A 25,385-nucleotide genomic window follows, 5' to 3' on the forward strand; every position below is an offset into this window, starting at 1 on the left:
ATCAATAAACCTTAAAACAACCGAGTATTCCTAGGAAAAAAGCTTTGCAGAAGTGTCCCTGACCCAGAAAGAAAACTCCTTTTTGCAGTGTCTAAAATCCCTGGAAGTGTTTTTTTCCAGCCACATCTGGTGCTTCAGAGCCTCAGTGGCTGCTCCAGATGTGCAGTCACCCGGAGGGGTCAGGTGGCACAAAGGGACAGGACCCGGGGCTGTGCCCATGGAAAGGGAGTGTGGGGCACCCTGGGCACCCCCCAGAGCCCCTGGCACTGCTGCCACTCCAGGCCAGGCTGGACACTGGGAGCACCTGGGACAGTGGGAGGTGTCCCTGCCATGGCAGGGCTGGCACCGGGGGGGATTTGGGCTCCCTTTCCAACCCAAACAATTCAAGAGACACCCCAAGATCTCAGTCCCATAACAGAATTCCCAAATCCCAAAGCTCCCACAGCCACGGTGCCCAGCGGGCACTGCTGGGACCCAGGTCCCTGTTGGCCCATCTGAGGAACACCGGCCCAGGCTGCAAATATTCAATATTCCAATACTCAAGGAGTTGGACTTTGCTGATTCTTGCGGGCCCCTTCTTGCTCAGGGTATTCTGTGATCTGACAATATTGAAAATCCGGTGTACCTGGGGAATGAAAACAAGGGGAAGGGAAACATTGGAATAAATTAAATAAGAAATCTATTCAGTGAAAAAAAGCATAATATGGGTTTTGCAGTACCTGAAAGCAGAGAAGCTAAAGACCTGTCATGAATGTGCTTCCAGGTGTGAGTAGCTACACACTGGAGCAGTCCTTGGGAGTGCACTGTGCTCAGGCGTGAAAAGCAATGTTGTGTCTTCACAAGCTTTGACTCTAGTCATTCAATTTATTTGTGACAGTATTATTTGTTCATTCTTAATGAACAAATATTGTAAATAATATAATTCCTTTACATTTTCTAAACACTGATAATAATAAAAGGTGAATTAATTTAAATATTATACAAAGGACAAATGCAGGCATTATACAGATGTGAGTTAACAGACTGAAGCAGCATTTTAATTTTCAGGCCACTACCAATGCCCCTGGCTCCATTGCCATTTTGAGCATTGCTCTGTGTCTTCTAGATTTTCTCATTAGTAAAATCCTCACATTTAAATCCTCACACCAAGTATTAAAATGTTTTGCTGTTTCCTGGCTCCAGGTGCAGACTGTGCCCCTTTAAAGCCAGCGCATCCCCCCCGTCACTGCAAAAGGCGAAACAAATAAATAAATAAGTAAAGAGGCAGATAGGTAAATAAATAAATAAATAGATCTGGTAATTTAGTACTAGAAAGTTAATTCAGGGGACCTCTAACCTTTAAACCACCACGTGACTATTGATTTTCAATATCAGGCTGGCCCGTGCCACCCTGAGCGTGTAGAGCAGCGGATTCCAAACAGTTTTTTCCTTATCAGCCCAGTCCCCGAGTTCTTGTGCATTAAGACAACAAATGCCGGCGGCTCCCAGCCTGTCACATGGACGTGCTGGGCCTCTAATGAACTCGGGCTCTTGGCAAGCAGATCATGGCAAGGGGGCTCCGGCAGCGCCTTCCCGGCTCCCCGGGGCCGCGCCATGGCCGGGATGGAGGTGGCCAACGCTGGGGGGATGCGCCGTGAGGTGAGCTCCAAAACCCCGCTGCCCTGACCCCAAACCAGCCCTGTTTCCTCTTTAATCCTGTCCCTCGTGTCTGTAGGGATGCTGAAGCTGCTCTTCCCCACCCAAGACGCAGATGGAGACGGAAGGATGCTGAAGCTGCTCTGAACCCCGCGCCTGGATTAGCCGGTAATTCCAGGACATGCTGCTGGAAGCGCCTTCCTCCCTCTGCAATCAGCAATTAGTGCAATCAGGGCCACGCGCGGCCTTCCCGGCCCCGATGAAGATGTGCTGCCACCCTTCCGCCTAAAACAAGACTTTCTCCTCCCCTCCTCGGCCTCCAGCTTTATTGATTATTGGAAATGTTACATCCCGGGGAGGAAAATGTCATTGCTTTAAATACCAGCATTAACAGTTGGGAAAAGTTCTTTTTCACCCAGGCGTGCGTGATGAAGAAAAATTAAACAATGGGAAAGACAGGAAAATACGTGGAATTTTAAAGGAAAAAAGAGTGGTTTGTGTGTTGATTCAACCAAGCTGGAGCTTCCCCCCACTTAAGTAAGCGAGCACATCTCGTACTGGACTTTTTTACTGGAACAGTGAAATATATAATGAAATCCAACAAGGAAACTGGAAAAACAGCCAAATTGGTGCAGCAAAGTGGTTAATAGGATCATTAGCCTCCTCGCTGTATTTTTTTGGACATTGTGTGCCTGTACCGTAGTCCTCGAGAGCAGATTGCAGGAACAGGCTGACAGTTACCCGCTAACTCAGCAGTGCTGGGTGCAAACTGCCATCTTCCTGTGGATTTACAGCTGCCACTTCTGCTACTTCAATTAGTTCTATAGCACACAGATGTTGCTTAAATGTTGCTGCTAATGATACTGCAATAAGCGTAAGATTCATGCCATATTTTGAGGCACGTAAATTTCTCAAGTGGCACAATTAAAGTGGAAATATTAGGTGGGGAGAACTTGGCAGTCTCTCCAACTTGGAAAGCGCACCCGCTATGCAATAATGGGTCAAAAATTCATTCAAGTTTTACTGCTGTTCAGAGTTTTAAAAGACTTTTCACAGTTGAATGCAAAGTAGTAAAAAGCAGAGTATTAGGAAATGAGAATGCTGTTGTGTTATTCAGACATGACTTTTTAATTTCAAATTGGAATCACGTGCCCGCCGCGGCCGCGAGGGCCGAGCGCTGCCCGGCCGCAGCACCGCGGTGCAGGAGGAATAAATCAAAAGTTTTCTTTAATACTGATTTAATTGAAGGTTCGGCGTGCTGGTTGTGTTAGCGGGGGGAGGGAAAAGGGGGAAAAAAAAAAAAAAGAAGAAAGGAGAAAAAATGGTTTCCTGAATCACACACAGAGACAGCATCAATCATTTCCGAAGCCAGATGTAGCCTCCAAACTGCAGCCTGACAACACATCTCCTGTTTGTGCAGCCACCAGGCAATTATTCTTTCCATTATATCTCCCAATGACAGATCTCCAAACCCAGGGCTGTAAAAATTAGAGTTTGGGCTTACACAGTTGTGTCGGGTCTTAAAAAAAAAATAAGAAAACTTATCATGGCTGCAGTGTTTATGAGCTTGTCAAAGTACATGTACATAATTTTCATCAGAATTTCTTTTACCTCATTTCCAATCCTTCAGGATTAGATTTATCAGCAGCTCTGTGCCGTCCGAGCGGCTTTTCCACCTGCGAGCCTGTTGGGGTGGCTCTGGTTGAGAAATGTGAAAGCTTTTCTTCCTCCTCGTCTTTTCTTCCTCTTCATCCCCATCACTTATTTCATCATTTTCTTCATCTTCGTATTTTTTTCATAATTCGTTTTATTTTAGTAATTTTGTCATTTTTTCATCATTTTCCTCACCTTTTTTTTCCATATTTTCATCGTCACCATTTATTTCACTTTCTTCACCATTGTTTACATTTTCTTAGTTTTCATCATATTTTTCTTCATCTTCATTATTTATTTCATCATTCTCTCAATCATTTCTTTCATCATTTTGTTAATTTTCATCATTTTCTTCGTCCTCATATTTTTCTTTACCATTTCCTTCGTCTTCCCTCAAATATTTCTCTTGCTCAAATATTTTTGTAGTGTACTGCCTTGGCTCTCCATCAAATTTAGGTGTAATTTTTAGAAATACTGTGGCCTGTTTGGTCCATTCATCACTGTGAATTTGTCATGAGGAAGAAGCACCAGTGGCAGTGCTAAACTGGGCAGCAAACCCAGAGCTGGAAATCCACACATTATTTCCATTTAACGTTTAATTTATTTGAACCGGGAAGAGATTATCAGGCTAGCGCTTATTTTGAAAATCCAGTATGGGTAGTATGTTAAGGATGAGGTTAAATCTTAGGAGAAGCCATCATTAGTAAATTAAGGCTGATGAACATCAGCACCTCACATCTAAATTACTGATTTTCTACCCCATTTCCATTTCTCTGTGGGGCTTCATCCCACTCCTGCTTTGGATTATATGATAATGTTTAATTTCTTCCCAATATTCCTTCTAACCCTGCCCTCTGGCAGTGGAAAGCCAGTCCCCCTTGTCCTGGCACTACCAGCCCTTGTAAAAATCCCTCTCCAGTTCTCTATTTTTTTTCTCTTTGTGAACTCTGAAAATCAAAATAGCTTTCCATGATTTCCCCTCTAAAAAAGCACCTAACATTGATAAATGAACGTACTTTGAGCTCTTCCCTGCACTAGCAACTGCATTTTTTTACAAATTAAAGCTCAGATGGAGAACAAAAACCAGGCACAACTTCTAATTTTGGTTTTCAGGAGAAAAGCTGCAGAGGTCTCTGATTTGTGCTGGCGAAGGTGGAATCAGGATGTGATGATTTTATGGAATTTACAGAAACAATGTCCTCTCCTTACATAATTTCTTTTCTGTGATTCATCATATGTTTTTGTCTTCCAGTGTATGAGTGGTCACCTGTGATTTGTCCTCCAAAAGAGTAAAAACGGAGCAGAAAAAAGGCAACTGGGCTCCAAATATCACACCCAAATTATGTGTCCGACTTGATGCAAGAATGCTGCTGTGGGATTAGGGGGAAAATCAAATTAAATCTTTATAATTACCTCAGCAACCACCAGCACGGGTTGATGTTTGTGCTCCCTGATGGGCAGACCAGGCCAGGGCGTCGCTGGTGCAAATGCCATGGAGGGACCAGCAGGGACAGGGCAAAGTGGCCCTTGAACTTCCCAGCTCCCAGGATCTGCTGGAAAGGCTTTTCTTTGCATTGGCAAAGACTTCCTAACTCCGTCCCACTCTGACTTTGGCAGTTTGTTTCTCATCCCAAGTAGCCTCTGTAATCTATTATGGTATATAGGCCAGCCTGATCCCCCCCTCGCTCCAGCCTGTGTCCTCTTTCTATTTAGGAATTAATTATGATGCTATCTCATATAACTCATTAGTATCAATTAATTCTTCCCCTTTCATGATTTTATATAGCTAAATTAGATTGCCTCTTAGGAACTTCATAATCACTGCTGGACTCATTTAGGCATATCTTTTTTTTCCCCTTCTCCACCCAGTTTCACTTGGGCACGGGCTTGTGGTGGTGGGAAATGCCCCATCCTATTCCATTCTGGGGGGACAGTGCCCCTGTACCCCATCTGCACCAGCTCTGGCCTCACCTCACCCATAATTCTGAATTCTGGCAGGCTTTTTTTATTACTATTTATTCATCTGGGGTCTGCACAAGATGTTATTATTGGTTTATCAGGGTGAATAGGAAATATTCCATCATTTGGCCAAACCACTGTGAATTCTCTTGCCCTTAAACTCACCACAGGGACAGGCAGGGAGTGGAGGGAGATGCTCGTTTTCCTCGTTCATCCTGGCGGGGTGTTAAGTTTGAAATCTCAGCTTTGCTGGAATTCACATGTCCATATTTAACTGCTTCACTGCTTACTGGCACGTCGGATCCAGCCATGGAAAAAAAAGCAGGAATATGATTGAATATATCTGGCAGGACCTGCTATTCCCACTCATTTTGAATCTGATCCAGCAGCAGCCAAGGCAATTAAATAACAAGTTTTTCTCTGGCGAAATGAGTTGCAAAATGCCCCCAGCTGCATGATGTAGGAAATACACCTTGATTTTACTAATTGCTGTGCCTGTACCTCTCTGGGGCGGATCCCAGGCGGCTCCCCAGGTTGCACATTGTGTATTCCAAGGAGCTGAGCCTGGCTGGGATGGGTTATCCCCCTCCATGAGCCTGGGATGAGGCGCTGAGCGAGGGCTGGTGAAAGGTGAGCGGATCCGCTTTGCTGGAAGCATCAAACACCCAACATCATCTGCCATCCCTGGGCAGCTCCAGACGCTGCCAAGGCTGGCTGGGGAGAGCTCGGGCTCAGCCTCTCACTGAACAAAGGCCAGCCTGGGGTAGGTGCAGCTCAGCTTTAGTGAGGCAGCAAAACGCAGCCCAAAGGGAAGAATTTCAGGAGATCAGCTGGTGGGAGTCACAGCTTTGCCCTCAGGGGCTGGAACTGAACTGTCCCAGAGCCTCACCAAACCCCTGAGAACTCCCCTATCACATGACCTCCAAGGAGCTGGAATTTTTTTAAAAAAACTAATGATTTGAAAGAAAAAAATCTAAATCATTGCAGGCTGCAGCACACACAGGCGGTGTGATGGGCTTGGAACAGCCTGGCCAAGTGCAAGGGGTTAGAACTGGATGAGCTTTGAGATTCCTTTCAACCCAAACCATTCCATGACTCTGTGATATTGCACCCCCTTTACATCACCTGGTAATGGGAAAACACGACCCAAAGATGCTCCCCCAGTGCAGGACAGAGCTGGGATCAGCACTGCTCCCCTCAGCAGCCTTGGGAGAGCCCAGATGGGGACGCCTGCATTGATCTTGATCCCAAATTGTGATAGGACTCTGTGATACTACATCTCCTTTACATCACCTGGTAATGGGAAAACACGACCCAAAGATGCTCCCCCAGTGCAGGACAGAGCTGGGATCAGCACTGCTGCCCACAGCAGCCTTGGGAGAGCCCAGGTGGGGACGCCTGCATTGATCCCAAATTGTGATAGGACTGTGTGATATTGCACCCCCTTTACATCACCTGGTAATGGGAAAACACGACCCAAAGATGCTCCCCCAGTGCAGGACAGAGCTGGGATCAGCACTGCTGCCCACAGCAGCCTTGGGAGAGCCCAGGTGGGGACGCCTGCGTTGACCCCAGATTCCACCGATTCCATACCCAGTGCCAGCTCCAACAGCAGGGCTGGGGACAGGAGGCTCTGCTGGGACACCGAGACACACAAGGAGGTTTGGACCAGCAGCCTGAGCAGTGGAACTGCCAAATCCCAACCCAGGAAGACGTGGGTCTAGGGAAGGGAAAAAGAAGGGTGGGTTTCTGTAAAAGAAAAGTCCAAAGGCCGAGGCTCAGTGGGTGACTTCATTTAGGGACACATTCAGATAGGAGCCTTTCTCCTATTGCTCCTCTAATATCTGGCTGCTCATCATCCTGCCCCAAACACCCACTTCAGGGGCATGGCAAGGGCAAAAAAAGAGAATGAAAAAAGAAAGAGGGGAAAAAACCCCCAAAACTTTGCTAGAAGGACAAACTTTGCTTTTCTCTTTTTTGAGAAAAGCACAAGTCTGTCTCCCTCAAAATGTATAGAAAATTCAATCTTATCTCCATTCAAGATGTTTTTCAAACACAATTCTCACTGAAAATGAAGGGAAATGTACTGTCTGATCTATCTTTTATTAATTTTTCTCTGAGAATGTCAGCTCATTCTCCTAAGGGGAGATTATTCCCATTATCAACAAATTTAACTGTTTTTGTTCAAATCTAAGAGCGTTACTGAATTTGCACTTCCTTTAACAGATCACGGAGCTCTCCCTATTATTTAATTTATTTACATTCATGTATGCAATTATATTTCATAATCTGATTATGTGGTTTATATCTTTGTAGGGATGAGAATGCAGAATGTTGCATTTCTTTTTTATTATATGAGTTCTAAAGTTCTTTTTGGATGGAAATGAGAGTTCGGTACCGCTGTGGTGAGAACAGAATTAATTCCATCAGTTAACCAGACCTACCAAAATAGTGCTGGCTACAAAATTAAGGAGCATATTCTGCACCTCAATGATAAATTTCATTAATTAATTTGACTGATAAAGTTAATATGCAAAGGAGATATTATTATCTATAGTAAAAAAAAAATTAATAGGTGGTTTCTGATCATCGCATCCTTAAGATATTAAAACCCAGCAGATCTTATCCTTTGGAATTTATTTTTTATCCATAGACAGGGAGAGGAATACACATTTTCTGCTCTTCCAACTCCCAATCATGTTTCCAGTGAGTTTTCTGAGTGAGTTTGTCATTGAGCTGAACCAGATGAACACATTGAAATGAAGCGGACAAAACCAACCCAGCTCAGCCATTGCTGAAGTTGCTGTCACCAAATTTGTCACTGCAAAATCTCTGACTGCAGGTGCTGAGCTGGGTCCTGCCAGCTGGGTCATCTGAACCACCTCGAGACAACCTCACAAAGTTTCATCTGCCTAAAACTCTTTTGCATTTAATCTGAATAATTTATCCAAGTTATTTTCCTTGGGCTCCTTCCCATGGCAGGCTCTGCATCCATAGGTTCTTTTATAATACTTGGGGGCTGCACCTGGCCAGCATGAGCAGAGATTTGCTTCTCGTAGCTGCTTTCCAGGCTAATTTAAAAAAATAATACCAACTTTAAAATTATTTATTGCAGGTTTTTGGTGTACATCACTAATGCAAATATGGCTCAACTGTATTTACTCATTTCTGTATTTCTGTGTTTATTCGTGTATTTATTATTTTTGAGCCATTCCAGTTACTTGGTCAGGACCTTTTGCAACCATCAACAGCAGGGCGTTTTCAAAATCTTTGTGTGCAATACCCTGAATAGGTTGTTCCAGGACACAAGTTTTTGTTATTAGGGCTGCTCTTAGTCTGTGTTTTCCCTGTGCTCTGTCACTGCTTGAGGCTGAGCTGCTGAAGGATCCTGGCAAATCCCTGGTTGGGGATATACAGCTCTGGAAAAGGACTGAGATGGGCAAGGATGGCTTGGACTTATGTAAAACGTTATTTCAGCAGGTTTGGACCAGTTAATACAGGTTTAGAGCTTTGGAAGGTCTCTGAGTAGCTTTCCAATTTGAAAAACCCATCATTTGTGTTTGTATTTTGCTAAGTACTGATATCTTTGGGCACCTGCAGCTCAGGCTTTAACCGCTCCAGAGATTTGTTAGGATTTGCTTAGATTTGTGAGGTCCATGGTCCCATGGGCTTGGCTTCACCCCTTGGTGCCTCAGAGGCTCTGGCTGGTCCCTACCCACTGCTTGGCCCCTGTAAATTCTTCAGGCTGTGCTTAAGGGGTGAAATAAGTGAAGAGATAGTTGAGGAGAAATCTTGGAAGTCCTTGCAGAGATCCTTGGGACACTACAGCAATTTTTTGGATTCATGACCTGCTCTAAGACGAGACACACAGATAAACAAAAAAGGTGGGGAAGCGCCATGGGCTGAACTGGTCTGCCCAAGTAGACTTGTGAAATGGTTATTAGAGGTTATATTATTATTATTATTATTGTCATTATTACTCATTTCAGTTTCTTTTATGTCTGTAGACACAAGAGCCTGGACCTAGAGCTGTCCTAAGCAGGAAAAGGGTCCCTGGCACGGGTGCCCAGAGCAGCTGTGGCTGCCCCTGCATCCCTGGCAGTGCCCAGGGCCAGGCTGGACACTGGGGCTGGAGCACCTGGGACAGTGAGAGGTGTCCCTGCCATGGCTGGGGTGGCACTGGGGGGGATTTGGGGTCCCTTCCAACCCAAGCAATTCAAGAAACACCCCAAGAACTCAATCCCACAACAGAATTCCATGGCACAAGGAAGGAGATCATTAAAAACAACTTTATTGGGTTTCATTGTACAATTTTTTTTCACATCTTTCTCCTTTCTTCTCTCCATCTTCCCCTTGGTATTTCCATCCCTTGTTTCCTTGTAGATACAGGGCAACTCTTGACTGGCTGTGCTACCCACACCAATTCCAGCCTCAGTTTCCTTATTTTTCACTTGATATTTCTATTTTAGATTTTACTCAGTAGGAAATCTGTGATTTTTGTCTGGTTGAAGCAAAGCAGCTTTCAGATAATTTCCTTGCACCCTTGCCACCTCTATTCAGTACTTGCTTTTGCTACAAAGTCATTTCTCAAACAGCTTAATTTACCTAAAGATAAGTGCAAACGAAGAGCCACGTAACTAAAATCCTCTAAAAGTTTGTGGGCACCAAAAATGTACAATTTTGTGACTAATTAATTGCACCTTTTAATTCATTATGTCCTTTCAGTAATAGCACAAAGCCAACAAAGAGAAAACAAAACCATTAACTGCAACTGTCGCCTTATTTAAATGTTTAAGAAACAAAATCTTTAAGAAATAAAATCAAGCCACAACTGTATCACCTTTGTCAGTGTCATGTCCCAGCTGGCCAAAGTGCTTCAGTGAGTCACCCTGGAAGCAGGATCCCAGACCAGGAGGTCTCAGCTCCTGCATCTGTTAATTTTGACCTGAGCACTGAGCAATTATATTTGATATTTCATCTAACAATGAAATTTGGCATTGCACAGGAGAAGGGGAAATGGCTTGGGTTTTATTATTTGATTTTACAATTTTAAGTTCTAGGACAGTTCATTTAATTACAGCTTTAGTATTTTATGAAGTATCTGGGTAGAGTTTTGAAGAATACCAGCAACTTCTAAAAACTTTTTATGACTTGTGGGACTTCAGGAACGTTCCTCCTTTGTATGCTTTAGTTTAGAGGTTGTTTGCATGCCCTCACTGCAGACTGGATGCTTTCTCTTCCTTTCCCCGTAAAACTTAGGGCACTACATCGAACAACGACAAGTGGCCAAAAAGGGAGGGAAGGGAAAAAAAAAAAATCAATTTGTAATCTGATTTGAGGGTTTTGATTTCCTCTGATGAGTTTCAATTTCATTAAAAGCAACCTTATTCGCACATAAAAGAGCTCCTTGAAGGGTAAAGCGGGGAATTGTCTCAGGGAGGATAAAGCAGCGGCGCTCCTTTGTGTGGTTTATCCAGGGCATTAATTTGGGGCGCGGTGTGCGCGTACGGGCGGGCGTGGGTTATCGGCGCCGCGATCTGCGCGTGGGGGAGGCGCTCACAGGGGCTCACATTCAGCCACCACTGCGGGCCCTATTGACACCTGCGTTATCAACAGCCCTTATTATCTGCTTGGCGGCGGGTCGCAGCCCGCCGGTGACATAATAAGCTACAAATCACTGGTGGGGCCTTTCTGCATTCTCCTAATTGTGTGTATTCTCTGGGAAAAAATTATCGCCGGGCCTCTTGTCTTGATGAGAAATTGACATTTTCTGGCGGAGCCTGGCGAGGACTATGCGGGGAGATAAGACTTATAGTTGTTTTAAAGGAGTGCAGCCATTCTTTCAGAGGCCTCTTTATTGCTCTAGTTGACCCACTTGATGAGTATGGATTTCATGAGGTCTTTTTCAGCATTTGAACTATAAAAGGTTCAGAATGACACCACCCCTTATAGACAAAAGATAACCTTGCCCTTTGAATATATTGATTCTTTATTAACTAGGCTGTTTAATGCAATGAAATGAGGCATTAGATTGAAGCCTATTTCAAGTGCTTTGAATAATCTTTAAAAGCTTGAAAGACTTTTAAAAGCTGCTCTGCAATAATTGGCATGTACTTTTAGAGACTCTTATTCCTTCGTTTTGATTAAGGAATTTTTATCATCTTCCTGTGTCTAAACTCACTGTGGGCTGACACAACATATTTCCTCAGCAGGGCTCTTACCCAGATGTGTCGTAGGTGGTGGATTGCTCTAGGAATTGTCATATGTGGGTTTTCTCCTTTTGTGTTTTCCTTGCATTGAAAGTTAGAGGAACCATTTAGATGCTCATTATTCAAACCTTTGAAATAAAACTAAAAGGAAAAGTGCCAGTAGGCATCGTGCAGACTTTCATCCCTAAAAACCAGCTTATTTTTTAGTGGGATGCATCTGATTATGCCGCCTTTTAAACACGATACACTGACACGCACTCGGAGTGGAACAGTTTTCAATGCATAATAATAATAATAAATAATAAAAATAATAATAATCCAAAGTGTTTTGAAGGTTTAACACCTTTTTTTTTATCAAATCAGTTTTCATCTGACATGAAAACTATGGAAATGCTGGACAAGAAAGGAAGCACGGTTAAAAATCCTGGTTTTCCAGCAGGTTGTGACAGCAGTGACTGAGTTTTGCCGTCTCCCCACTCCATCCCTGAACCACGGGCAGCTGAGGAGGGGCTGGGACACGCAGCGTGTCCTTTGGCACTGGATGCACACACACCACTCCATCCCTTCACTTCGGAGCTCCGAGTTTCTCAGTGCCCTCTCAAAGTTGTCAGCAGCCCTCTGATTAATGACCAGCTCAAACTCCAGAACAAACTCCCCATTTCAGCACCTCAGGCACTTACATTCCTCTGCCAGACCCATACTCCTGTGGAAATGCCCTTTTGTTGGTGATGCTGGTCACACACAAGGATACAGGAGCGCATTTCGTGTCTGGGATGGGGAGCTCAGCCCTGTACATCAGGCAAAGCTTTGCAGCTCTCTCCAGCTCCGAGGCTGCATGTGCCCACCTCATTTATAAATATTTTTTTGCACCCATTTTATGCGCATTGCACATATTATGGCCCAGAGGATGAAATATTTGTGCTCAGTATTATAATTAGCAAAAGAATTTGCTTCCTTCTCAGCAATTAAGAGACGAGCACGTCGACCTTCAGTGTCAAACCACCACATGGAAAATTTGGGTTGTGCTTTGTTTAAAATAACTTTTCCTGTTTACAGACTTTTACAATACGATATTAAAATAGTAAAAGGAAAAAAAAAATCTATTGTTACCTTTGCTTTACAAAAAGCCTGTCTGAAGTGCACCGTTTTGGTTAAATAAGAAAAAGAAATATTCTGCTGTTATCTTAACAAAAAGTGAGCAGTTTTGGATAAATACTTCACCGAGGCAGAGCAACAAGTGATTGCCACTGCAGAGCAGACATCTCCTTCCTCATCCTCCTCCCAGGGAACTGGAAAGACCACGTCAAGGGCTTGGAATTTTTCATAACAAAGGAATAAAAATTCCGATATTTAGAAATGAAACCCCCAGTGTTGCGTTATTTCGTTTAGTGTTTAGTCACTTTTTTTAATAATCAAACCAGATAAAATTACTAAAAATGAAATTCACAGACAAGAAATACTTTAATTAAATATTGTGTAAAATGAACATTTTTTTATACAGTTAAATATATGAAAAAATGTACAGATAAAACAATCTTATTGTAGGGTTTTTAACAGTAAAATCTACCATTTAGTGAAGCTTTCCGTCTGGAGACAATGAAGCAATGAGTGCATTGACTAATTAATCTAAAACACAAACAGATTGCATTTATGAAGGAACTTGCAGACTTTCTTAACATGTACACGTGACCTCTTTTTTAAATTTTTTTAGAGCAAAACCTTACTTAGACAAAATATAACGGAGGCAATTCAGTTCCAAAGTGACTTCTCAGGCTTTCCCACCTTGGCCATGCTCACAGAGCTGTGCTACGCTGAACCCTTCTTCTAAACCTTCCAGAAAAGCTTGACTAAAATGTGCATTTTTTTTTTTTGCCCAAAAAGAAAAAAAAAATACAAAAGTAATCATAATTTAAAAAATTAATAATAATTAACAAAATGTTCCCTCCTTTTTTGGTTAAAAGGTGAATTCTGCTGCAGTTTGCAACGTGTTTTGCAGTGCTGCGCTGGCGAAGGATTTAGTGCAAAGTAAAAATAAAAACAACTCCACGTTTCTCTGGCTGGATCTGGCACTGAGAGCCACGGAATACAACGGAGGTCATTCCAGTTTAAAAAGTACCATCGGCTATGGGTTGATTACAAAAATTCCCCCAAAAAAACCCCAAGAAACCTAAACAAACAACCCCCAGACATTAAAAATTCGGTGTGATCCTGATTTCCCGTGGAACCTTCCCCGGTTTTGAGCAGAGCAGGGTTTGGGAGAATGCAGAGTGCAGCAGAAAATCGACACGTAAAGGAGTGGCAGAATTGTACACCGGGATTGTGCTTTTTTTTTTTTTCCCCCTTATTTTTCACACCAGAAATCATCCAAATGAAGTCGTGATTAACAATTGTGGTGCAAGCCTGTGATAAAACAGCACAAAAGTTCTTCAAAGAAGTTCACTTTTAAGGCATCAGAGAAGTTCATGTGGCAAACATTTTAATTAAAACATCAGAAGTGAATTTATTTTTAAACTTTAGGCCTCTGAATTTTTCCAGTAAACACAGTTCAGCTATGTGGCAAAGTCATGGGTGGCAGCTAAAAAATGACTTTTTACAATCTTAAAAAAAAAAAAAAAATTAAAAATAAAATTTAAAAATAAAGAAAATAAACAAAAAAAAAAAAAAGAAAAAAAAAAAGAAACCACAAAATAGATTAATCTTTTCTGTGGCTGTATCACATGCACATATTCTACTAGTATTCATTACAGCCATGTGGCACAATTTTGATTTGACTATACAACAAACGACTTCTTCTTTCAAAATTATTTGTTCAGATAACTTAAAAATAATATAAAAATAAACAATGAATTTGAATTTTTGAAAAAAAAAAATTTAAAAAAGGATGGAAAGGCTAAACAATAGCAACCTTATGAAGTACAAATGAAATGCACAGACACTGATTTATTTAAAAGAAAAACATGAAGGCAACAGTTCTTGGCTTAATGCTATTTTCAGCATCACGATACCAGGCCAGGACAAAAACCAATACATACAAGAACATAAAAAAAAAATGATGAAAAGCAATATACAAAATTTCAAAGATAAATACAATATTTATAGTTGATATGTTACAAAATAAATTCCCTTAGTGACTGCAAGTGTTTATGTGAAAGAAAGTGTTGCAATGGATAAGACTATTTTATTCCTTATAGCGGTCATAAAGAATAAAATCTGCTTTTTTTTGTCTAAATATTTAAGTGGATCTGAAAAAAATTCAAGACAAGTGTATAAATATTTAGCTACAACTTTGGCAAAATCACAAAAGTCTACAATTTTATAACCACATACAAAACACATTAGGGAAGAAGGATCTAGAAGTCAAAAGGACAATTTTCTGGTACAAGAAACATAGACTTCACAGTAGCCTAAAATGCAATAGTATACAGTGCTAGCAAAAGTTGAAAAAATGTTGCAGATCACACTTGCTTAACAGGAAGCTCTAGCAGTGGAAGTATATTTTTTTCATTTTTTTAAACCAACAGACAGTAGCAATTTCTTTTTTCTTTTTCCTCTGTCAGTGTGCTTGTTGAAGGCAAGAGAATTCAATATCAAAGTTACAATTTCTAACTACAATAAGTTACAAAGTTCCATTTCATTAAGATGAAGTTAAGCAACGATAAACCCCCCCGCGCCCGCCCCCGCGCCCCGGTTTTTTGTGTGGTTTTTTTTTTTCCTAATCATATATTCATCCTTTTTTTTTTTTATTCTTTTTTTTTTCCAGTTTGATGGCTCATAACCTCCTTGGCCCCCCCTTTTTTTTTTTTTCCACCACAAAAAAATATTTCACATTATAGAGATACACAACCATTGTGAATCTAGTTATGAGTACAGAAAAATGTTCGGAGGCATTTTTCATCAGTGTTTCATGATAATCAAAATGGTGCATCCACAAAGTTTCTCCCAACACATAGCAAGTACTAGACATAGCCAAGACGTAATCAGAAACTTTATACAAAATAGGCGTCGCTTTTTCCTTATTCTCCAGGACTGAGAAATGTGAAAATATGAGAAAAATTCAGTCAATAAAATGGAATTGTCCATGAAGAAATAGGTTGTTTTGCATGTAGATTCTTAATAGTTTAAATAAAATCTTTAAACAAAGTCTTTTTTTTTTTTTCTTTTTTTTTGTGGGGTTTTTTTTTTGTGGGTTTTTTTTTATTATTTTTTTCCTGTAGCATTTTCGGTTTTGTTGCCGATTCTGCGTGAAGATACTGCTTCCATCAGCATGTCTTAATATACTAAACTTGTCCCCTAAGCCCATCCTCTGCAGCTCGGTGCTATGGTAGGTAAACAAAAGTGACTTTACATTGGCGGGACTACAAGCCCGGACATGGCTAAAAGAAAAAAGAGAAGAAAAGGAGCTGTTATTGGCACGCTGGGCTCAGAGCCACACAGGACAGGGACGGAGGATGCAGAGCATCCCCAGAGCAAGGACCGCGGGCGCTCCTCCCAGCAAATCACCCCAAACAGCCTCTCCTCGAGAAAGGAGCTCTGAGGGCAGAACATCCCCTGCTTCCCCAGGCTCAGTTCTCTCCAGGCTCCTGACACCTCCTCTGGCTGAATCCCCATCCCCAGCAATCACCTCTTCATGCCCTGGGCAGAAAAACCTCATTTTCTGCTATTCTACTTCACGATAAAAGCAGGACTGAGAAAGCCAAGGACTCTCCAAAATCAAGAGCTCTAAACCCTCTCCCAACCCTAGAGCTCAAACACCATAAAAAGACATGATATTAATACCCCTGACCAGTCATATCCTGGGGTTTCTTAATAGAAAAAGACTGAGATGCCAACAACCACTGTTTTTTCCTAGTTAACTCTTTGGTAGAAGCACAGTTCAGACAGTCTATAATCTTAGTGTTGTTTAATTTTTGCCGTAATGATATTTCTCATTAATTTATGTACAACAGATATTAATAAATTTGTTCATGTAGCGATGTGAACTTCAATTTCTCAGTTCATTAATTTCAACAATATTAATTTATTTCAGATTCGCCGTTGCAGCTTTATGGTTTGGAAGAGCTGGGTCTGTACACATTTCATAGGTAACACCACCAAAACCAGCACAGCTCCAACAGCCCAGAGCAGCCCCTGGTCCTGACAGAGCCTCCTGTGGATTTGGATGGAGCTAAACCTCCCTAAAACACAGCTTAGGTGATGTTTGTGAAACAGGATAAAATCTTCCAACTCTGCCATTTTTCTCCCCAATTAAACGTATCCAAAATGTCAAAATCAAAACTGAAGTAATAATTTTGCAACATTCTTCATAATGAATGTTTTAAACCTTACCAGCAACTTAAGTTACAAAATTTAACTGGAGAACAGTGGTTATATTGGCAGAGAGCCTTTCTATCCAAAATATTCAGTTTCCTTATCATGTTTTCAGAGAATCACAGAACCATTTAAGTTGGCAAAGGTCTCAAAGATCACCAAGTCCAATCTGTGCCCAATCCCCACCTCACAGCACTGAGTGTCACCTCCAGCAACTCTTTGGGCTCCTGCAGGGATGGGGACCCCAAACCTCCCTGGGCAGCCCCTGCCAAGGCCTGGCCACCCCCAAAAAAAATCACAAACTTCATGGATGTCCCCTGTTCCACCCCTCATCAGGCCAGGCCAGCTGGTGACCTCACCCTGAGTTTGGAGCTGCCAACCCTTCATTCTCAGTTTGGCTTCTCCTGTGGGATTCAGCAGCCGCAAATCTGTCACCATGCCAGCCTGGTTATCTGTTGGTGCAGGAGATCATTTTAAGGAACAGCTGCCATGGGATCACAGAATCATTAAGGCTGGAAAAGACCTTTGAGGTCAAGTCCAACATCAAACCAGCACTGTTGTGGTTCACCACTAAACTGTGTCCTCAAGTGCCTCGTGCTGCAATTCAGCCATCAGCTGCTCCATCCTGGCAGTGTCCAAGGCCAGGCTGGACAGGGCTTGGAGCACTTTAGGACAGTGGAAGGTGTCCCTGCCCATGGCAGAAGGTGGGACAGGATGGACTTTAAGGTCCCTTCCAACCCAAACCATGCCATGATTCTGTTGTGTGAACATTCAGATTATCCGCTGCCATATTTTTCCGCAGGAAAGAAAAAAACATCTCAGTTTTTAATTTAACCATTTTTGTTGAGCTCTCTTTGTGGCACAGTCTGGGAGGGGGTGCAAGGTTGTTGCTCCAGATGTGCATTTCACAATTTGTTTTAGTAGCAATCTTAGACAATTGTGAATTTCTGCACTGAGCTTACTGCTGTGCAAATTGATACCAAACGCCTTCTTAAAGAAAAATGAGCTGGTGAGTTTTTTTAATAATAATTTTAATACTTTCATCTGGTGGAAGACCAGAAAATTAAGCAGGATGCAATTTTAAAAGAATATAGAGAGCCTTTTGCTGTGCATTATAGTCCTATAATCAGAGAGCAATATCTTTCACAATCTATAGAAAGCAAATTACAATTGAAAACCAAATTTTGAACATATATTGTGCTTCCAACTTTGCAGCCAGCCAGGAGTCTCTCACTAAAAATTTTCTTTTCTACCTTTAATGCTCATTGTTTTAAACAGGAAAAGCCTCTCTGCCCTAAGGAACACACATGGCAGGATTCTCCTCTTAAAAAATTTGTGTGAGTACTTGACTTTCTGATCATAGACTGTGGAGGTCATGCAGAGTCAACAAGATTGTGGCTTTTTGGATAAGGCCCAAAAGCCCTTTTCTGTGTGGGATTACTCACAGGAGTGAGTCAGGCCCTGGGGACAGCAGGGGGACAGTTCTCCTGCAAGAGCTGCAGCTCCTGAGTGCTGGCCATGGCCATGCAGCTGACCATGCATGGGGGCAGCAGAGGGGAGCCCTGGCTGGCACTGGCCCCAGCCTGACCACTCTGAGGTCTCCCAGATTGCCTTCTTCACTCCTAACCTCTGTCTTCATCTTTGAATCATCAAATTCCAGAATGGTTGGGGTTGGAAGGGATCTTAGGGACCATCTTGTTCCAAGCCCCTGCCATGAGCAAGGACACCTTTTGCTGGAAATTGTCTTGGATCTCTTTACCAAAAAAGACACCTACAGGTGTCTCCATGCTCACTCTTGGGCAGCAGGTCCTACAGCACAGAGGGTTTTGGGGTTGTGCTCACAGGCAGCAAGATCTTGCTGCTGGTGTGGTGGGCTCGGGTGGTCCTGATGCTCAGGGTTACATCAGCACAAGCCAGAAATCAGGGCAGCTCAACTTCTGTTTAACCCTTTGTTAGGGGACAAAACAACTCCCCTGAGGTCCAGCTGGAACTGCTTAACTCTGCTGCTCTCACCAACTTAGGTGCACCACCAGCAGCATTTTTGCCACACAGAGATACCCTACAGTGGTTTACCCATCAGGGAGGGGTCAATTAACCCCCAAATCCCTGCAGAAGGACCATCCTTGTCTGAATTCTCATCCATTCTTATCCAAGGCCCTGCTTATCCATAAACTGCAGGATTTGCCTCTTATGCACCACCAGTGAGCTCTTACTGCCCCTTGGCTTGCCTGAATGTGGCCATTCCTAACAGAGACATCTCCTCAGCTCCTTCACACCCTGCCCTAAAATGAGACTCTGTACTTGAAGATCACCAAAAAAACCTCAGCTGCGTTGGACCGCAGCTCTCAAATTCCATATTTTACCTTAATGTAGAAAATGTGCTGATCAGAAAGCTCTCAAGGTGATTGTACAGAGTCCAGAAAGCAACTAATTAAACTTTAAAAAGAGTTCCCTGACAACAAATGACTGAGAAAATAGGAAGGAAGGAGCAGAAGCTCCCTAATGAACTCTATGTATCAAATGCAGTGTAGATAAGTACCCACACAGCAGTGTTGGTGGCTTTTCTTGGCCATGCCTCATGAAGGAAGGAACTGACAAGCCCATCCCTGTCCTGCCCCTCAGCCCTGGCTGCAGCTCAGGCCAAGGCACAGATGTGAGGAGGAATGGGTGAATTTGAGGCCTTTTGTGAGCTCAGTCTGAACTGACTCAAAGAATCAAGGTGGAAGAAGGGATGGTGCCTCTGCTGGGATGGTGAAGGAGCTCACAGAGAGTCCTGGGTGGGGAGGTGAGGTGGTGCTGAGGCCCTGGCGCGGGGAAAGCTGTGGCTGCCCCATCCCTGAGAGTGTCCCAGCCAGGCTGGACTGGCCTTGGAGCAGCCTGGGACAGTGGAAGGTGTCCCTGCCCAAAGCTGGAGCTCAATGATCTCCAAGGTCCCATCCAAGCCAAACCATTCCAGGATTCTGTGATTCCATGTCAGTTCCCTAGCTCCCTAACACTGAGCATCGCCTTGGGGTGCTGCCTACTTTGCATAAATTATGCAATTTCTTTTCCCACAGCCCTGGAAGTCGCTGCTCTAGGCACCAGGCCGGAAGGACATTCTGCCTGTTTCTCTGGGTCATTCTGCTCAGCACAAAATGACTCAGGTTCAGCTGACAGAGGAAAGTTGGCCATTTTTATTTACTTAATTATTTATTTGTCTGTGTATTATCTATTTAATTTCAGCACATGGATTGCAGCACCCAAAAATCAGGGGTTGAAGGCATGGTTAGGTCTTCACTGGGCTCTCTGGGCATGGAAAGAGCTCAGTGCAAAGCAAGGCTGGGCTCAGCTTAAGAGCTGAATTCATGACCTATTTAACAAATCACTACTGGCTGATTCCAAGTCATCTTCTGAGCTTTACACAATAAGCATTTTGTACCTGAGGATGGAGATGTGCAATTACTGGGGGCCTGGGCAGGTGCTAAGGGACATAGGGTGCTTATTCAGCCCTCCCAGTTGTCCTTAAAACCCCACTTTGAGGTAACCTAGAGATTTTAAGTACCTAAAACCTCAAGTATATGACAGAAAGACCCTTACTCACATACTGAAATGGCAAAAAATTGGATCATTTTAACTTAGATCTTTAAATAATTTTGTTTATCAAAGTAAATCAAAATCAATTCGTTGATCTTCCTGCCTCACATCTAAGCCATATGTTACCACATTTGTAGTATATATTTATTTTATTTTTGTTTATTTTTTTATTATTTATTTTTCTATCTCATTTTTCCTTTTTTTTTTTTTCATTATTTTATTTCAGTATTTACTTTTCATATCAGTGCCTTCTAACAAAAAGAGGAAAGTAGGACACTGTATTATTTTATGAATGGATTATCTTTTCTAAGAATATGGATATAGTTTTCTACTTACAGTAGTAACACAGTGAAGCTTCCACTAAAGAAATACACAAAAAACTGTTAATTTAATTATCCTTTCCTTTAGCATCATGCTACAGTGAGTTTCTGCATCTGGATTCTCAGCTCTTTGTTGACCTGAGTGCATAACAAGGTCTCAGATGGTTTTTTTGGGCCAAGAAGTTAAGAGCAAGCTAGAGGAAGATTCATTTTGAGATCCTGCCGTGGATTTGGGGTGGACAGGCAGCTCTGTGGGATTGGGGTGATGTCCCTCCAAAATGCCTACAGCACCCCACAAAATGCTGGTGTCCAGGATTGGTTTGGCAAATTAAAATCCCCCTCATCTGTTTGCCTGTGAGTGCTGGTTGGATTAGGGGTATCATGGTGATATAAAGGATAAATAATCCTGTGCTGCTGCTGCTGCTGCTGCTTAGCTGAGGAAGTCAAGAGGAGTGATGACCTCGGGATGAGACTGTCCTCAACCCTTCCTGGTTTCAATGGGATCTCAAGTGCCTCAATTCACTGCACTGTGCACTGAGATTCCAGCAGAGGCAAACAAACCTTCCCAGTGATTCTAATGCACCCATATGCATGTCAAAATACCCCCTAAAAGTTGCAAAATTGGGCACAAGTGTTCCTTTTTAGGGTGATTCTTTGTGTTTTTGTCCTCGCGTTGTGCCATAATTCCTCCTGCCCCACACCCTGCAGGCGACTATGGACATTCTGCCACTGATTTGTCAGTTGTTTCTTGCATTACCCACATTAAATCACATGGATTATATATATATATATATTTTTAAAAAATGATAAAATATAGAAATTGCCTGCCCTAATTAAAATATTTAGTTCATTTAGGGATGTAACCACTCTAACACCACAGTAAGAGCTGGCGCCACCGGAGCATGCAAACCACTGCATACAGGGCTGCCTAGTCCAGGAAAGCTCAGTCCACTAAGTAAGGGCTTAACCTGACTTATATTAACTTGGCGTATTTAAAATCACTACTGCACCCTATATAAAGTGAGGAAATCACACCGTGTCCTGCCAGAACACTGCTGGGTTTAAACATCCACAGAAATGTGTTCAGAAAACATAAAAACACCAGGAGTACACAAACCCTCCAAGAGGCATTCCGGGATACAGTCTTCCCTTAAAATTTAAGGCACGGACTCCTAAGGGAAAATGCCAGAAAAACAACTGGTGTTTGCTCTAATGCAAGCATCAAAAATGAACTAAAAACCTGAAAATATCAGCAGACCATTCACTCCTCTACCCTATTTCTCCCCCTGCTTTTTGCATCGCTACAAGAACACTGAAAAATCCAGCCAGGTACCTTGCTCCCCGAGAAAAAAAAATAGCACAAAAAAAAAAAAAAAAAAAAAAAAAAAAAAAAAAAAAAAAAAAAGCAGCAGAGAGAAAATTGAGAGAGATCGGGCTCACCTTGAAGTCCATTTCCATTTGCACTGGTGCAAGATGGTGGAGGAGAGGCTTGGGGCCTGACAACAGGAGCGAAGGCGCTCTTTTGTTTCACTGCAGAGATGACATTGGCAGGTGAGAATGAGAAAATGCCGTGTGTACTGCTACAGTTTGAAGGGAGGGTGACCGAAGAGGCTGCCATGGTAGGGCTTGACGGCACTACTGCAATAAAGCAAAAATAATCAGGACTCAGATTGAGGTTTTCACGGCAAACACGGAAAAAGAGAGTGATAGGGCCTTGCCTCTTAAAATATATATAGAGATATATATATATATAAAAAAAATATATATAAAAAAATAAAAATGAAATGCCTTGGCTTGGCCACTCTCTGGATAACAGGCAAACTCTTTTGTGTTGGACTTTTGTTACGAATTGCGCAGTCCAATTTTTATTTTGTTGTTTTTTTTTTTTTTGTTTCGTTTTGTACATTCTTTTTTTTTTTTTTTTCTCTATCTGAGATTGTATTCTGGCACAAACAGATCAATTTATTATTTTCATTTTTACGTCCAGCCTCCAGAGTCACCCCTCCTTTTATCCAGTAGCTGACAATAGAGGAAATCAAAACAATGCAAGGAGTTGATTTTGTAGTAAATATGAATCTATATGATGATGTGTTACCAAAAATAGACACTTACTGCCATAAGGAGAGTTAGCTGAGGAGCCATTAAGAAATCCAGGGGAACCTGGTACACCTAGATTGGGCATGCCGGCATTGCCATATCCATTCATGCTATTGCTGACTGTGTTGTAATTGGACTGCTGAGGAGTACTGCTGGGAACATATCCTCGCGGGGAAACACTGCTTGTGTTGCGACTGTAACCTACTGTGTTAGAAACCCCCCCACCCCAAAAAAATAATGTTATTTTATAAGATAGACTTAGGGCTGGGGGGTTTCCTCATGCAGCATATATTACACAGTTTTAATTGATTGCACAGCTTTGCTCTGAGTTGTCTCTCACTGCCCTATCAACTCTTGCAGCTTGAGATAACCTTATCACGCCAACCCTACTTAAATCATCCGCGAGCACTCTATGTTGTCTCTCCTCTTAGCACAGACAGCCAACAAAAGCTCTCTTCGATCCAGCTGTGTCAGGTGCCTTCACGTTTGTCTTTAGGAGCAATTATCAACAGGCTCGAGTCCCGCTTTGTACCAACACACTGCGTGAACTTTCAGCCTCTCCGCACCTTCAAATGCCAGAGCTGACAAGAAAAACTTTTTTGTTGCGGTGATTTACTTTAAAAGGCTGTTTTGGGGTCTTCATTTTGTGATTGATATTTTTTATGCTAACAACAAGCTTTCATAAGGTGTAGCCATCAGTGAAAACTAATTCAAGAGCAAGTACAGAATTTTATAAGGCTTATTAGCTTGGAAACGCATTAAAAGACAATCTTTTTAGAAGAGGAAACATAGCGGAATCAGGATTTTAAACAACAATTTGTTCCTATCTGAGCAATCAATTTAATAATTACGTTGCAAGCAAAAAAAAAAATGCATTTGAACATATCTAATAATCCTGTTTCCCTCCTTTCATTAGTATCAAAATTAATTTTAAATGCAATATGCTACATGCATTTTCAATTACAACAGGTAAATTAAATCAACTATTACTTTTATTAGTAACATATATGTCACACATGCCTACAAACAAAGTATTTTAAAATCACAGACATCAAATTAGATTTATCTGTGTAAATATTCCAAAACCAGGTGGAGGTACAGAGACATAATTATTTTATAAACCAACCGTACACACTGTATATTTACTGCGAATAACAAAGAGCTTTCTACACTTTGCCAATTGTATTTCTTTTCCCCCACCGGAGATGCTTTATGATAACAGTAAATGAAAGAACAGGGAGAATTAAATATTACGAGAAAAGTTAAAGACGGCATTTCATTCCGCGCTCAGACACACGGCCAGGGGGACAGAGAGAGGGAGGACACGGCGGTGACACCAGCTCGCATGAACAGGCCAAAAGCAGCCAACAAGGTGAAGGATTAACCCTTGAAATCCCACCTACCTTGGTCGTTGGCTTGCGATGTTTCGGAGACATTGACGGCGAGCTGGCTGCTGAAGGAGTTCACGCCCATCATGCCGGTGTGGGCGGGAGTGTTGGCTAGAGTGGGGATCTGGTTGTGGTTGCGGGGCACGCTGTACAACGCCTCAGCAATGTCAGCTGCTCGTTTCAGGATTATTTCCTGGAGAGACACGGAACAAGCGCTGACAACTCAGATTTGTGCGAACGCTCCAAAGTCGCAATAGCGCAAAAATTTACCGAAGAGATCCGCGTGGAATTATAGTGAGGGTGGGGGGGTTTGCTGCTCGTTCCAACCACACCTCCTGTTTTTCCTCCCCATGCCCAATTGCTCCTCAACACAGTAAATACAAAGAAATGAAGAAATTAACATAAAACTCCAGTTTAGCACTGGAAGCCAGGTGAAAACCATCACAGGGGTTTTATGTGCCCAAGGCAGGAGCTGTGTTTTCAGCAGTTTGCAAAATACAGTACAGCTGATCCACTCGGCTGAGCAGATTTCTTTAGGACTTCCCATTAGTCACTGTATATTTTGGCCCCAGTTCAAGGTTATTCTCTTGCCTTAATGCTTGCTTATGCTTTTGGCACCTCGCACATAATTGTCATTTCTGATAGGCAAACGAGCAGCGAGAGGAGAAGGGGAAGATGAAGCGCTTCCCTCGGAGCATTGCATCACATCACACTGCCCTCAAGGTGGCTGGCAAAGCCTGGCTGTGTACAAAGGCAACGTGCTGATGCTCTGCCAGCCCTGCACAGAGCAGGTATTGATCTACACGTGTCGGCGTGGGAACAAAGAGCACGCTGCTGACCTACCTGGTTGTTATGGGGCATCCCATATAGGGCTTCAACAAGGTCTGCTGCTCTCTTAAGTAATACTTCCTAAAGGAAAACAAACAACCCGGGTTATGTTTCACTAAGACAGGAGCAGTGCAGCAATGTTGGCAGTTGTAGGGTCGCTAATTGGAAGGAACTGATAAAGTGGATAAAATACATCACGTGCCGCCCGTGTGCTCCCGCTATATTTAGGGGATGCATTACAAAGATAGGAAGGTATTTTGTTTGGGAGGAAAACAGGGCTTGTGGTTTGAAGTCAAAGTTAGAGACTAGCCTAAAAATAATATTGCATTTTATATCCAGCTGTTCAATTATGATTGACTCGGAAAGGTGTTTGCTGCTGTAGCATGTAGCTCTCGTGCTGAATTAGTGAAATCAGT

General features: G+C 42.5%; 1 protein-coding gene across 12 annotated transcripts in view; it reads right to left on the reverse strand.

The window, feature by feature from the left end:
- Positions 1-15,628: 15,628 nt before the first annotated feature.
- The window catches only part of EBF3 (EBF transcription factor 3), a 123,412-nt gene continuing 113,655 nt past the window's right edge, over positions 15,629-25,385 (reverse strand). For 3 of the 12 annotated variants that reach the window (XM_058810875.1, XM_058810873.1, XM_058810871.1), the window contains exons 12-16: positions 24,985-25,050; positions 24,157-24,334; positions 22,769-22,954; positions 22,097-22,294; positions 15,629-15,829 (exon numbers count right to left, since the gene is read on the reverse strand). In XM_058810875.1, coding sequence (XP_058666858.1) covers positions 15,798-15,829; positions 22,097-22,294; positions 22,769-22,954; positions 24,157-24,334; positions 24,985-25,050 — 660 coding nt within the window. In that variant the 3' untranslated portion in view covers positions 15,629-15,797. Of the gene's footprint in view, positions 15,830-22,096; positions 22,295-22,768; positions 22,958-24,156; positions 24,335-24,984; positions 25,051-25,385 lie in introns of all 12 variants that reach the window. The other 9 variants (XM_058810865.1, XM_058810864.1, XM_058810863.1 and 6 more) reach the window with 4 other exon arrangements.

This window comes from Ammospiza caudacuta, chromosome 9 (genome assembly GCF_027887145.1).
Source record: "Ammospiza caudacuta isolate bAmmCau1 chromosome 9, bAmmCau1.pri, whole genome shotgun sequence".
Classification (NCBI taxonomy): Eukaryota; Metazoa; Chordata; class Aves; order Passeriformes; family Passerellidae; genus Ammospiza; species Ammospiza caudacuta.